General features: G+C 50.8%; 1 protein-coding gene across 1 annotated transcript in view; it reads left to right on the forward strand.

The window, feature by feature from the left end:
- LOC132081425 (transmembrane protein 132D-like) overlaps positions 1-9801 on the forward strand; it is a 185319-nt gene extending 175518 nt beyond the window's left edge. The window contains exons 6-9 of the mRNA XM_059485140.1: positions 911-1116; positions 2069-2342; positions 4080-4271; positions 7079-9801. Coding sequence (XP_059341123.1) covers positions 911-1116; positions 2069-2342; positions 4080-4271; positions 7079-8233 — 1827 coding nt within the window. The 3' untranslated portion in view covers positions 8234-9801. The remainder of the gene's footprint in view (positions 1-910; positions 1117-2068; positions 2343-4079; positions 4272-7078) is intronic.
- Positions 9802-14118: the final 4317 nt, after the last annotated feature.

Consider the following 14118-nt stretch of genomic DNA (forward strand, 5'->3'; position numbering starts at 1 on the left):
CCGGTACCTGTGCAGGACTCCTGAGGAGCTCTGTCCCGTTCTGGGCTGGATTGGAGAGCTCTGTCCTGTTCTGGGCTGGATTGGAGAGCTCTGTCCCATTCTGGGGTGCATTAGAGAGCTCTGTCCCATTCTGGGCTGCATTAGAGAGCTCTGTCCCGTTCTGGGGTGCATTAGAGAGCTCTGTCCCATTCTGGGCTGCATTAGAGAGCTCTGTCCCATTCTGGGCTGCATTAGAGAGCTCTGTCCCGTTCTGGGGTGCATTAGAGAGCTCTGTCCCGTTCTGGGCTGCATTAGAGAGCTCTGTCCCGTTCTGGGCTGGATTGGAGAGCTCTGTCCCGTTCTGGGCTGCATTAGAGAGCTCTGTCCTGTTCTGGGCTGGATTTGAGAGCTCTGTCCCATTCTGGGCTGGATTGGAGAGCTCTGTCCCATTCTGGGCTGCATTAGAGAGCTCTGTCCCGTTCTGGGCTGGATTGGAGAGCTCTGTCCCGTTCTGGGGTGCATTAGAGAGCTCTGTCCCTACTCAGTCTGAGTGCAGGCACTCACTGCCCTCCCAGGTGAGGGGGCTCTGAGGGCTCTCAGGGAGGGCTGGGGGGTCTGAGCTGTGGGGAGAGGACAGGAGCCTTCTCTGGAGTGGGAATTAAGGACCAAGAAAAAGCTGTTCCCTTATCTTAGATTATACCAGAAGTGTTTACAGCAGGAAAAACCAGCCTCTTAAAGTGATGCTGAATTGCACAGGCTATTAAGGGCACACCAGGCACCTTCCTCGTTATTCCATGCTGTCCTCTGAACCTGGAGCTAGTTTAAACCTAGATCCCTTCTCTTCCTCCCACTCACTTACCCAGCGTGTGGTGAACTTTATAATTAGTGAAGAGACTCATTAATTTTTTTTCCTTGTTCTTTTTATTTTCAGGTTTCTGACAGATGTGACTATGTCTTTGTCAACGGGAAGGAAATGAAAGGCAAAGTGAATGTCGTGGTTAATTTCACTTACCAGCACCTGAGTGCCCCCCTGGAGATGACAGTGTGGATCCCTCGTCTCCCGCTGCAGATTGAGGTCTCTGACACAGAGCTCAATCAGATCAAGGGCTGGAGAGTCCCCATCATCTCTAATAAGAGGTAGGTTTCATTAGGGGTTGTTCGTTCTGGGCCGTGCACTTGCCAGGGACCTGTCAGGGCCAGAGGATCTGAACATGCTCATTTGGCCTTAATGCAATTCTGCTGGGAATTTGAAGGTCACCAGACATTTATTCAATAGGCTCCTGCACTGGACTGGTAAGGGAAATGGAAGCTGCAGATGCATGAACCTGGATTGGAAATCAATTTCCCTTTGTAGCACTAATGGCTGAGATGGGAAGGGCCCATTGGTCAGGTTAGGCAGGATCAGGCACGAGGCAGCTCTGGCAGGGCTGGTCGGTCTGCAGCCTGTTCACAGGTCCTGGCAGCTCCTGGGTCCACTGCCAGTGTCACAGTTAGCACAGAGCTGCTTCCACCCCGTGGGGTGCAGTGATCAGTGCCCCACAGGCAGGACACAGAGCTCTCACACTGTCAGTGCCCACAGGACACAGGCTGGATGAAGCAGGTCAGAGCTGGCTGCGTCTCTTGTCAGTGTAATTAAGAACAAGAGGAACGAGTTGATAAAGGAGGTGCTTGGTATTCCCACCTGCAAATGAAGCCATTTATTACAGGTTTCTGTTAGCATCAGAACAAAGACATTTTGGTGGAGATGTGATTTCAAATTGTACTGTACAGAGAGGGATGTGTGTGTAGGTGCAGGGAGATTTCCATGGCAACACCAAGATGTTTATGGGAAGATCCAGAAAGAAAAGAAGTGTGAAGGTCCTGAAAGCAAGGACTTGACATGGGAAACAATGGAAGATGCTTGGGGAGGACAGTGTGGTGGCAAAGCTGGGAGGCCAGAGATGGTCTCAAGTGCTGTTTCTGAGTTACGAACACGGGAAACAGGACAAAAGGGGGGGAGAAGCTGAAGGAAGCAGCTGCAGGAGCAGGCTGCAGGCTGAGGCCAGCAGCAGCTCTCAGCACAGCTGACCCTGTCCCCTGTTGTCCCCAGGCCGGCCAGGGACAGCGACGACGAGGACGAGGACGAGCGCAGGGGCAGGGGCTGCACCCTGCAGTACCAGCACGCCATGGTCAGGGTGCTCACCCAGTTCGTGGCCGAGCCCCCCGAGCCCGGGGCCCAGCTCAGCTTCCTGCTGGGCTCAGACTGGCAGCTGGACATCACCCACCTGGTCAGGGACTTCATGCAGGTGGAGGAGCCCAGGATCGCCCAGCTGCACGAGGGACAGGTCCTGGTCGGGCTGGAGCTGGGCATGACCACCATCCAGGTAGGGACATCACTGATGTGCTCATCACATCACTGTTCCTCCCTTAATTCTGCCACCATCCAGGTAGGGACATCACTGATGTGCTCATCACATCACTGTTCCTCCCTTAATTCTGCCACCATCCAGGTAGGGACATCACTGATGTGCTCATCACATCACTGTTCCTCCCTTAATTCTGCCACCATCCAGGTAGGGACATCACTGATGTGTTCTCTACTTGCCTTAATTCCCCTTCCACCATCCAGGTAGGGAGATCATTGATGTGCTCTGTTCTTGCCTTAATTCCCCTACAAAATCCAGGTAGGGAGATCATTGATGTGTTCTGTTTCCTGCCTTAATTCCCAGCCACAATTCAGGCAGGGAGATCACTGACATGTTCTGTTCCCTTCAACTCCCCTCCCTGGCCGTGGGTGATCCAGCATTCACAACAGAAACTGGAGCCACGAGCTTCTGAATGGAACAGAATAGGAGCAAGGACTAGAAGACATGGCAGAGATGGTTTTCTCTCCTCATCTGGGGCCCCAAAGTGCAGTAGATCATAGTTTCATTTAATTTAATCCAGCCTGTCTATTGGGAGGCTTTTTCTGATTATTTTTGTCTAAGGCTGCTTCTGAACCTGGAGCCAGGATTTGATCACAAGGTGTGCAGCTGCTGAACAGCTCAGTGTTCTCCCAGCCTGCACTACAGAGCAAAGGGTAAAGTGAAAATTATCCAGGTTAAGGAAGTGAGACTGGAATACTAATCCAAATATTAATTAAAAGAGAAGGAAAAGGAGATGGGGGGAGCGATTATTTCAGTGATACTGAAGTAGAATACGTGTTAACAAACACTAGAACAGGGAGAAAATCTCTCTCCAAACATGCTTATCATCCCAAAGTGTCAAAGCACAAAACAAGCAGCACACCTGTCGATAACGAGGTTGTCAAGGCTGGAGAAATGGGATTTGAGATTTTTTACTTTCTGCACAATCTGCAGAGATTTTCTGAATGCCTTTCTAAAGCTCTGGAATTTACAGTGCTCAGACCAATGTACATAAAACTGGGGAAAGAAAAATCCAAGGGTAAAATCTGAGAGCAAGTTATATTTAAAGAATACCTCTTATGAGCTGCTTCAGAGATGCTCTGTACCCTGTATGGATCATTAAATTCAACTCTCTGCTAATGAGCACCGTGGATGTCATGTATCACTGCACTGACCTCTGTGTGTATTTTCTTAACCAAAACAAATTCTCTCTGTCAATTTTGCATTCAGTACCATGAGAGGTTGTTGTAGCAATACATTACCCTTCCTTTCCACAGCTTAGATATAAATACCATTTATTCAGTGGATTTTATATAAATCTACAGACTACATTATATTTATGCCACTTCAAAACATGAGGATTAATCAAATACTTAAATTTCTCATGAAGATTACATTTACAACTAGTTACTACACGTGAGGCAGATGTGTGTGGTAATTACATTTACAGTTAGCACATCTGAAGCAGATGTTGGCACACTGCAGAGGGGAGTGGCACAGCTGATTACAGTTGACAGGTAAAAGGTGTTATAGGGCCCCTGTTATTGCAAAAGAGTTACAAAATGCGAGTAGCCCTTTTAAATCATTTTAATGGTGTCTGCTGTGAGAAATCCCATTGCCATGAACATCCCTTATGTGTGTTCCATGAATCCTGTGCAGTTCTTTCACGTGGTGCTGTACAAAGTGGCTGTTGGTAACCGCAGCTTTCCTTTCCAGATCCTGTCCCCCCTTTCAGATGCCATCTTGGCTGAGAAGACAGTGACAGTGCTGGACGAGAAGGTGACAATCACTGACCTGGGAGTGCAGCTGGTGACAGGACTGTCCCTCTCTCTGCAGCTCAGCCCGGGCAGCAACAGGGCCATCTTTGCCACCGCAGTGGCACAGGAGCTGCTGCAGTCCCCAAAGCAGGTCTGTGCCCGGCTGGGCTGCTCTGAGGCACTGCCTCTGACCCTGCAGCTGCTGGGATGAGCAGGGTTTTACTGACAGTGTGCTGGTGAAACACTCTGTGTATGGGACTTTGCTGAAGGTACCAAGGGTCCTGAGCAGCAAAGCAAAGACCCACACATACACAGACACACGCACACCTTTTCTGTCCCATTCAGCACCCTCTGGATCCCAGGATATCCTGCCATGTTCACCTCTCACCACAGGTATCCAAATCATCCCTTTCATTCCACCTGTACATGAGAAAGTGCCTCGTGTTGTGCCAGACTCTTCTCCTTTAGTCACTTCCTGTGAGCACTTTAAGAAGTCAGGGAGCATCCCTTTCACTCTGATTCATTACTAGAATGTGAATCAGCATCACTGACTCATTTCCTGATTCATGATTTCATAAACCATTTTTTTCCCTTATTACCCTTAGTTCCTTTATTAGGGAACCAACAGTTACCAAGGGCTTTTGGACTTTGCCATGGCCTCATCAGTCCCTGCTTGGTATTTGTCCTTGTGCTTCTGTACACATTTGAAATGTAAACTTGTTTTTCCAAACCAAATCCATCAGTCTGGGACTTTCATCAAGGATACACTGGGCTCTTAACACTCGAGCATGTTCTGAGTTTTAAAGGCAAATGGCATCCCCATTTGAAGTTTGGCCAACTGCTGAGGTGCTTTAATTCATCATGGGGTGAATTAAAATCCCCATTTTCCTTGGGATGCAGGATGAGAAATAACGAAGAGCTGCTGTCTTTATAGGGTGATAAAAATGTGCAGTGTTCCAGGAGTGAAGGAATCGATGGCAGGCAGGTGGAGGGAAGGCCAGTGAGCTCATCCATGGCCCAGGGGGTCGGACAAAGGGCCCTGAGGCCAGCCCAGGGGCAGGGCTTGGTGCCAGTCAGCCCCACTGTGTGCCCAGGGGCAGGGCTTGGTGCCAGTCAGCCCCACTGTGTGCCCAGGGGCAGGGCTTGGTGCCAGTCAGCCCCACTGTGTGCCCAGGGGCAGGGCTTGGTGCCAGTCAGCCCAAGGGCAGGGCTTGGTGCCAGTCAGCCCCACTGTGTGCCCAGCTTGGGCATTTCAGCCCCCAGAAATGGAGTCTGGGCAGGTCCTTCCTGCAGGGCTGCAGTCAAGGATCCACAAAAACCAGAGAGGAAACTCTGTGCCCCCCACACTGGCAGGGCTGGCTCTGCTTTCAAAGGCAGCTGAGTCCCTCCAATGCTCAGGACGTGATTTTCAGAGCAGTCCCTATAAGCAAAGCAATGCAAAATTATTAAATGATTATGCAGGTTTAAGCAACACAGTGGGAGGATGAGAGTTGATGACATAAATTCTATGCAGCCTTCAAGAAACAGCCAAAGATTAATAAACACAAAGCTGGGATTTATGACAGTGTCAGCAAAGTCTTAGGGCTCTGGCCTGAAATAGAGACAGAAGCAAATCTCCCATTGAAGCAGGGGGAGCTTTGTGGCTCGGAGGATTTCGGAATCAGGCCAGTAGAATGTGCACCCTACAGTCCCAAAGGACTGGAAGCTTATTCTCCATGCTCTGAACAGGTGAATGACTTTGTGCTGTGAGCACTTTAAAGGATAATGTGCTTGTTCTCTGTACATATGTGGAGTTAAAATGTAAATGCTGTCTGTATGAAAAACTGCTTATTTACAGAAACAGGACTTTGATATTCACAGTTTTCACAAGTTGATTTGTTGGATGGGTGTCTGTCTGTTTGTCAGACTCTCACAGCAAGGTGATCCCAACTCTGACCATAGAAAAGCTCATTTCAGACAGTAAAGAATCCACAGATGGAGCCAGGTCTGTCTGGTGGGGATTTTCCAGTGCAGATACCCCAACCAGGACAGCTCAGACCATCAGAAGCAGGAATGAGATTCCAGAAGAGAATTTGAATTTTATCTGTAAAGATCAATGTAGGAATACGAAGTTGTTTTTCAGGTGCCACAACAATTTTCAATAGCCATTTGAGAGTCCTTAGAGGACCTGATTTTCAGAAATGTGTGAGCACATGTTTTCTGAAATTCAAAAATCCTTTGAAATGTTTCAAATCAGAAGCCAAAAGTCAAGGATCCCAGGAAAGCTGCAGCATGAGGCATGTTCTTAGTACCCAGGTCAGATTCATTGGCATTCAGTGAAAGCCTCCATGCACACTGGAGTACACAATCTGCATTGCTGTGACACAAGATTAAACTTTATTATTGTCTTGCTTTTAATTGCTAACAAGCGTAAAAATTGCCCTGGCTGTTTTCTAAAGAAGCAACTGATTGGTTTCCTCTGCTTATACAATCTGCTAATTTAATTTGAGAGACAGGGATCAAGGAGTGAAGGTGTGGAGTCATGTGTGGACCTGTTTGCTGCATTAGCCATCTTTTAACATGTGCTTTGTGTAATGAGAGGAGACTTTGTATTTTAAGCAGTTTAGAAATAATGTTGGGTTTTTTTAGTGTAAATACACAACAGTAAATGATCTCAGTCACTGGTAATGCTCCCTGACACGCAATTTATTATGGTGCTGAAGTAGATTCTGCAGAGCCCAGGGGACACAGCTCCTTTAAGCACCTTTGTGGAAACCAATCTTATTATCAACGAGACTTTGAGCCCAGTATTTCTCTTCGCACCTTGGCAAGACATTAATTTCACTACTCTCCCTATTTATTTCTGTTCTGATCACTATTGGTGTGAGGATCCTGTGAGGAGGAGGGAGCAGATCAGAGCAGAGCACATTTCCCTGAGGATCACTCTGAGTGGGTCTGTATTTGTTTTATGTATTACAGGAAGCAGCCATCAGCTGCTGGATCCAGTTCAGTGACGGATCTGTCATGCCCCTGGATATTTATGACTCCAAAGACTTCTCCTTGTCAGCCACCTCTCTGGATGAGAAGGTGGTGTCCATCCACCACGACCCCAAGTTCAAGTGGCCTGTGATTGCTGCTGAGACCGAGGGCCAGGGCACGCTGGTGAAGGTGGAGATGGTGATCAGCGAGTCATGCCAGAAATCCAAAAGGAAGAGCATCCTGGCTGTCGGGAGTGGCAGCATCAAGGTCAAGTTTGGGCAGAGTGACGCCAGCCCCAACGCCAGCGACAGCAAGCACAGGGGTGTCCAGCTGGAGAGCGACCGGCGCCACAAGAGCCCCTGGCAGGAGAGAGGGGACGGGCACTACTCCAGCTCCTCCGTGGGCCACGAGCAGGGCAGGGCCACCACCACGCACAGGTCTGTTCTGAGCAGGAAGGAGGACAGGGAGAGCCTCCTGGACGATGCCAGCCAGAACGTGCCCCTGGACTTCACCAGCTTCCCCGCCCAGGTGGATCTGCCCAGGGCCGGTGGGGACAGCGAGGACAGCGAGCTGGTGCCGTCCCCACGGGGGCTGAGTGACCTGGAGATCGGCATGTACGCCCTGCTGGGCGTCTTCTGCCTGGCCATCCTCGTGTTCCTCATCAACTGCGTCACCTTCGCCCTCAAGTACAGGAACAAGCAGGTTCCCTTCGAGGAGCAGGAGGGCATGAGCCACTCCCATGACTGGGTGGGGCTGAGCAACAGGACAGAGCTGCTGGAGAATCACATCAACTTCTCATCCCAGCAGGATGAGCAAATCACAGCCATCGACAGGGAGGTGGACTACGAGGAGAGCAAATACCTCCTCAGCACAACTGCCACCAAAAACATCAACGGACAGTCCTTCAGGTCTCCTGAGTCCACGTTCAGTGAGGGCAAGGAACAGAAAAGTGAGCCAACCGCTTCTCCTACCTCCAAGAGGAAACGGGTGAAATTCACCACCTTCACCACCATCTCCTCTGACGATGGCTGTCCAACTGTCAACTCAATCCTGATGAGTAACGAGGATGACATTAAATGGGTCTGCCAGGACATGGACCTGGGGGAGTGCAAGGAGCTTAAAAACTACATGGAGAGGTTACACGAAAATGCGTAATGAGACACAAAAGACTTTTTTGGTTTGGTTTGTTCGTTTGTTTGTTTTTCACTCACCTTCTGCCTTTAATTTTGGGTAGTGGGGCAAAGTGTTGTATTCTGACAGGAATCAGCTGGTGGATAATTACTCACTGGAGCCCCAAGAAGCCACCCAAAAGCAGCTGGGAGAGCAGAGATCCTGGACAGCTGTTTAAATTCAAGTCCTCTCTGTGCTCAGAGATGGAAGTGAGAGATGTGTGTGGGTTTTTGATACATGATAACATGAAAAAAAACTTAGAAAAATAATACAGTCTCATTCTCTGTGCTTTCCCAGGAAATCAATAAATATAACAAACTCCAGTGCAGTTTGGATATTACAAAGCTCACACAGCTCTGCTGTTCGATATTGCAAGCTTTGGTTAAAAGCAAGAGATTGGTCTGAGAATAAATAGATCCATGAGAAGAGCATATCGTTCAGGCCACGTGCAGAGAATATCCATCCAGGAACATTCATTTAAAGCTGACAAAAACCAGCAGTGAATGAAGCAGCTCCCAGAGCTGAGGAGTCATGATTTCCAAAGAGTCTGGAGGGGATAAAGGCGTAACTGGGCTGTTTACAAACCAGCATGTTTGCCTCCCAAGCACTGACAGTGGATACACAGATACAGTTCAAACTGAAACTCTCTTTTTACGTAGATGCCAAGGTCATAAACTTTGCCAGCCAATTTTGGGTATTTGTTAATTTGTAAAATAGGAGAAGATATGATCTATACTCAGACTATCACTCATCCTAAGGAGGGTCTTTTGGAAAGTTTGAGAGAATGAGCTATTTTTAAAAGCCCGCTTTGTTTGATTGTCCTGTTTTGGATTTGTATTCCCTGGAGCTCCCCATCTGGTATCCTGAGGGCACTCCCCAGATCAGTCAGCCTTGGAGCTGTGGTCCCTTCCCTTCCTTCCCTTCCCTTCCCTCCCGTGCACATCACTCCAGGGCTGCTCCTGCCGAGCACAGCCCTGCTGGTGCCACGCTGTCCTGGCTCTCCCTGCTGTCCCTTCCCAGGGCTGTCCCTGTCCCTGGGCTCGGTGCCCCGTGTGCTGAACTGCCACCAGCAGCAGCAGCTGCCCCTTGGTCCATCCCCTGCCCTGTGTCAGCTCCTCGTGCCCCCCGTCCTTAGCCCAGCACGTTTAGAGGGCACTGGGAGGTCACAGGGGAGAGCTGCACGTTCCACATTGAACCCTGCACAGCTCAGCTCAGCAGATTGCATTTGTTTCTCCCAGGGGTGATGGTTATCTTCTGTTTTCTTGATAAGGATGTACATACAGTAGGATTTCAGTGACTACCCTTCCAACCCGACGTGCCCTCCAGCCTCAAACCAGGACATGTCTTGTGAGGTCCAAGAGCAGCCTCCGATGGCCAGTGGCAAAGTGCCAAAGCACTAGCTAAAATCCAGGTCATGGATTTGATATAGAAAAATATTTCAAGCTCCCCTTTATTTTCTGGAGTCAGTCCTTGCCCTCTTTTTGTTAAGTCTTCCAAGATTGAATCTAGGTTGCTCAGTTTAATACACACCCGCCCTCCCACAAACACTTAGATTGAATCCCTCTATATTTAGAATGTACTGTAGATTGTAAGAATGTAATATATATATTTATAAACATGCCAACTGTGAATAAAATTTGCATTTTAGTGGCTTCATCTTTTTTTCCTACTCTGCACGCCTCTTTCCTTTGGCTGTCAGAACATTCACCCTGAGGAGGCTGGCAGCAGTACAGACAGGAGGGCTTTGATGGATGCAGGAGGCACAATCCACTCACAGAATTGTGTTGGCAGTGCGGGGGGACCACAGGCAGCACCAACAACCTGTCATGCTACAGATGTACGTGCACCGAGTCACCCTAACAAGATTTGGAACTATTTGCAAATAAATCCACGTGCTTTATTTCTAGCCTGAGAGCCCAGTATGTGAGTTTGTGGGTTTGGGGTCTGCTTTTCTCCTCTGGGAAGATCCACCTTTGGCTATGCACCTTCTAAGGGAGCAGGTGAGTGGACAGAGCCAATGTGCCCAAAACTTTGGAGATCAGATGGTCTTTGCTTTCTTACAGCACCTCTGCTCAAGGCCTGGATGACCCAGGGCAGGACGGGGTGCAGCAGTGACAGCACAGGAGCAGTGCAGCAGTGCAGGACCAGGTGCAGCAGTGACAGCACAGGAGCAGTGCAGCAGTGCAGGACCAGGTGCAGCAGTGAGGACAGGACAGTGCAGGCTCCAGACAAGCTCTGCCTGAGCTCCCAGGTGAGGTGAGCAGCGTTGGAGCTGCAGCACAGACAGGCAGCCTCCCCAGGTCCCTAGCAGGTCCAGCCCAGCCTTGCCTCCAGCTCTGGGGCTATTTTGGGTGCTTTTTGCACATCAGGACGTGGTGTCTGCAGTGAGGCAGGCTGGGTGACGGTGCCCAGGTGTCTCCGGAGCCCAGGTGTGAATGCAGGTTTGCCTCCCCAGCGTGTGGCCAGGCCCCTCCTTGGGAGGAGCAGGTACAGACTGTGCTGGGAGCAGCCTGTCACCCTGCTCTGCCCAGAGCTGCCCTGCTCCATCCCATTGCTGCCCCATCCCATTGCTGCTCCATCCCATTCCTGCCCCATCCCATTGCTGCCCCATCCCATTCCTTTTCCATCCCATTGCTGCCCCATCCCATTCCTTTTCCATCCCATTCCTGCTCCATCCCATTGCTGCCCCATCCCATTCCTGCCCCATCCCATTCCTGCTCCATCCCATTCCTTTTCCATCCCATTGCTGCCCCATCCCATTCCTTTTCCATCCCATTGCTGCTCCATCCCATTCCTGCTCCATCCCATTGCTGCTCCATCCCATTGCTGCCCCATCCCATTGCTGCCCCATCCCATTCCTTTTCCATCCCATTGCTGCCCCATCCCATTGCTGCTCCATCCCATTGCTGCCCCATCCCATTCCTGCTCCATCCCATTCCTGCTCCATCCCATTCCTGCTCCATCCCATTGCTGCTCCATCCCATTGCTGCCCCATCCCATTCCTGCTCCATCCCATTGCTGCTCCATCCCATTCCTTTTCCATCCCATTCCTGCTCCATCCCATTCCTTTTCCATCCCATTCCTGCTCCATCCCATTCCTGCTCCATCCCATTGCTGCCTCAGCTGCCTCTGGGGAACAGCAGCCACTAACCCAAGTTCCTCTGGTAGCACAAAGCCCAGAGATGTGCTCTGAGCACAAACAGCCTCCAGCTGCAGCACCGGGGATCCTGGCAGCAGATCTGAGCCTGTCTGCCTGCTCAGAGCTGCCTGTGTGTGCAGCAGCTGGAACTGCCGCTGTCATAGGGCAGTGCCATAAATAATGCAGTTTATTTCTAGTGCTCTTTCTCATGGAGCTCACAGTGCTCTGAGCAAGGTGTGTTCCTTGCTGACCTGGGGAGCCCAGGGTGAGGTGCTGTGCCCAGAGTCACTGCACATCTGTGACAGAACAATAACAGAACAGTCACATCTGTGCAGGATCCTGAGAGTGACCTGTGGCCACCTGTATGCAAGCAAACACCCTAATTAATCTGCTAATTAGCAGAATACATCGAGTTCCTGTAGGGATGTTTGCATGTGCGTGTCTTTGAGAGGGGGGGTTGTGTACATTCCCTTTTTGCACTGCACAGGGCCCACACTGCTGAGCAAAGCCCTCTGCACCCTGAGCATCCCAGGAGGAATTCCATGTTTCAGGCAATCAGCTGAGATCCCAGCTGGCAAACGGGGGCCTAAATCCTGTTTCCCACCATGAAAGCAGTGCTGGTGTTGATGTGCTGCACACACACAGCGTTCTGCAGCTGTGGCTCCCACTGGCAATCTCCTGAACCTGATAAAGAGCCCTGCTGACAGCAAGCACTCTCCCGTGAGAGTTATTAATTACCTGATTGTTTTCTTCTGTGCAGTTGCCTCTTATTGTCATGTTTGAGTCTCTCTTCCTGTGAGCAGACTGATTGAGGCATGTTAACAAAAAAAAAAGGAGATTTATCTGATACAGTTTGGTTCTTTTTAGAGACTTTATGCATGAATACAATCAGGAGTAGAAACTCAATGCTCCTATAAATCAGGTAAGCTGGTTCTTTACTCTCTTCTTTCATTTTAAAAGCTTCCCCTTGAGGAGTCTTAAATATATGGTGGTTTAGACCCAGCTGCATTAAACACCAGTGAGTTCAGTCTGAGCAACGCAGGTAAATAATTGGTTTGATGTGGTATTGCAAACATGACTTCTCTGGAGTTGACTTTAAAAACCAGAATAGGAACTAAATCTCTGTGCAGCCTGCACCAAGCAGCTCCAGAAGCCACTTTCACACCTCGTTTGGGTAATGAATGGGATGTAAATGAAACGAGCAGCCCGGAGAGGCTTGAGCTCGGCTCTGTGTGTGCTGGGTTCCCCCAGCGCTGCCGGCTCTCAGGTGAGCTGCGGGAGCTCCTGGTGAGCAGGGCAGCCTGGCAGAGCCTCCCTCCCTCCCTCCCATGGCACTGGGTGAGGAAGAGCCTGCCTGGGCTCCTGCTATTGATCACAGTCCAGCGAGCGTCACTGAGGAATCAGCCCGGGGAAGGAGCTGCCGCTGCCAAATGGTGCGTTTAGAAACTGCCTCCAGCATTTCAAAAACTCCCAGAGATGAATTTATTTAGTCCTGAAAGCCCAGGACCTCTGTCACACATTCCTACGTGTTCATTGTGGTGCCAGAGCCCGTCCCTGAGCGCTGCAGCCACGCATCAGTGCCAGCAGAGCAGTGCCAGCAGCACTCAGAGCTGTCCCGCTGTCCCGCTGTGCCGCTGTCCTGCTGTCCCGCTGTCCTGCTGTCCTGCTGTCCCGCTGGCAGCCCTCCCCAGCACAGGGGGTCAGCCCAGGGGCTGCCAGGGGGACAGGGGTGTCCTGAGCACCGGAGTGAGCACAGGTGTGAGCACAGGAGTGAGCACAGGTGAGTCCTGCAGCACAGGAGTGAGCACAGGTGAGTCCTGCAGCACAGGTGTGAGCACAGGTGAGTCCTGAGCACAGGGGTGTGTGGAGCACAGGGGTGTCCAGCAGCACAGGTGTGAACAAGGTCCCAGCCCGAGCTCCCCGTGCAGCAGCAGCCATCCCTCCCTGCCCTGTCTGGCTGCAGCTTGAGCAGTCCCCTGAGCGCAGGAGAGCTCTAAACCAAGGTTGGGTATCACTGCAAAGTGCTGAGGAGACAGGATTTGTGTTCTGCTTCCAGTTCATTTCTGTTTGAAAGCTCCCAGGTGGGCGCTGCCTGTGCCCTTACCCAGCCATCTGCTTAAGCACCTCTCTGAGCAGCGTTTGGCTGCCAACAGCCATCACCTTCCTCATGCAGAAATAATGCTCCTTCCACTGGAATCAGGCATGTGCTCTTTGGAAGCTTAAGCAGGTGAAGCTCCAAGCTGGCAGCACTAATGGCCTGAGAGGAGCGGAGCACCGGGCCCTGCTCATCCTCAGAGCATCACAAGGGCCAAGGTCACTGGAGTCAAGCCATGTGCCTGAAACAGGATCATTTTCTCCCTTCTTGCTGATGTGGTATGAAGACCTCTGTCAACAAATGCTTCATTATGCAGGCTCCCTGCTCCAGCTCCGTGAGGAGCAGCAAATTAAGCATCCCACGGATGTAATATTAATGGCTGGAGAAGCAGCAGTGCTGCTGCGCCTGTGTGCACTGCCAGTGCTCATTAGGAGATGCCCAGCACACGGCCAAGGTGCCTGCTGGATTGCACAGGACAGGTTCTGCCCTGGGAGCCTGCAGGGACGCCGGTGTCACATTGGTTTGCACAGCCCCAGCTCGTGGCTCCCTGCTGGACTGCTCTGGGTGCTCACGGGGTCCTGCAGGCTCCTTTCTGCAGCCACAGACCCTGCTCCAGCTCTGCTGGGTGTCAGATCT

Source organism: Ammospiza nelsoni, chromosome 18 (assembly GCF_027579445.1).
Source record: "Ammospiza nelsoni isolate bAmmNel1 chromosome 18, bAmmNel1.pri, whole genome shotgun sequence".
Taxonomy (NCBI): domain Eukaryota; kingdom Metazoa; phylum Chordata; class Aves; order Passeriformes; family Passerellidae; genus Ammospiza; species Ammospiza nelsoni.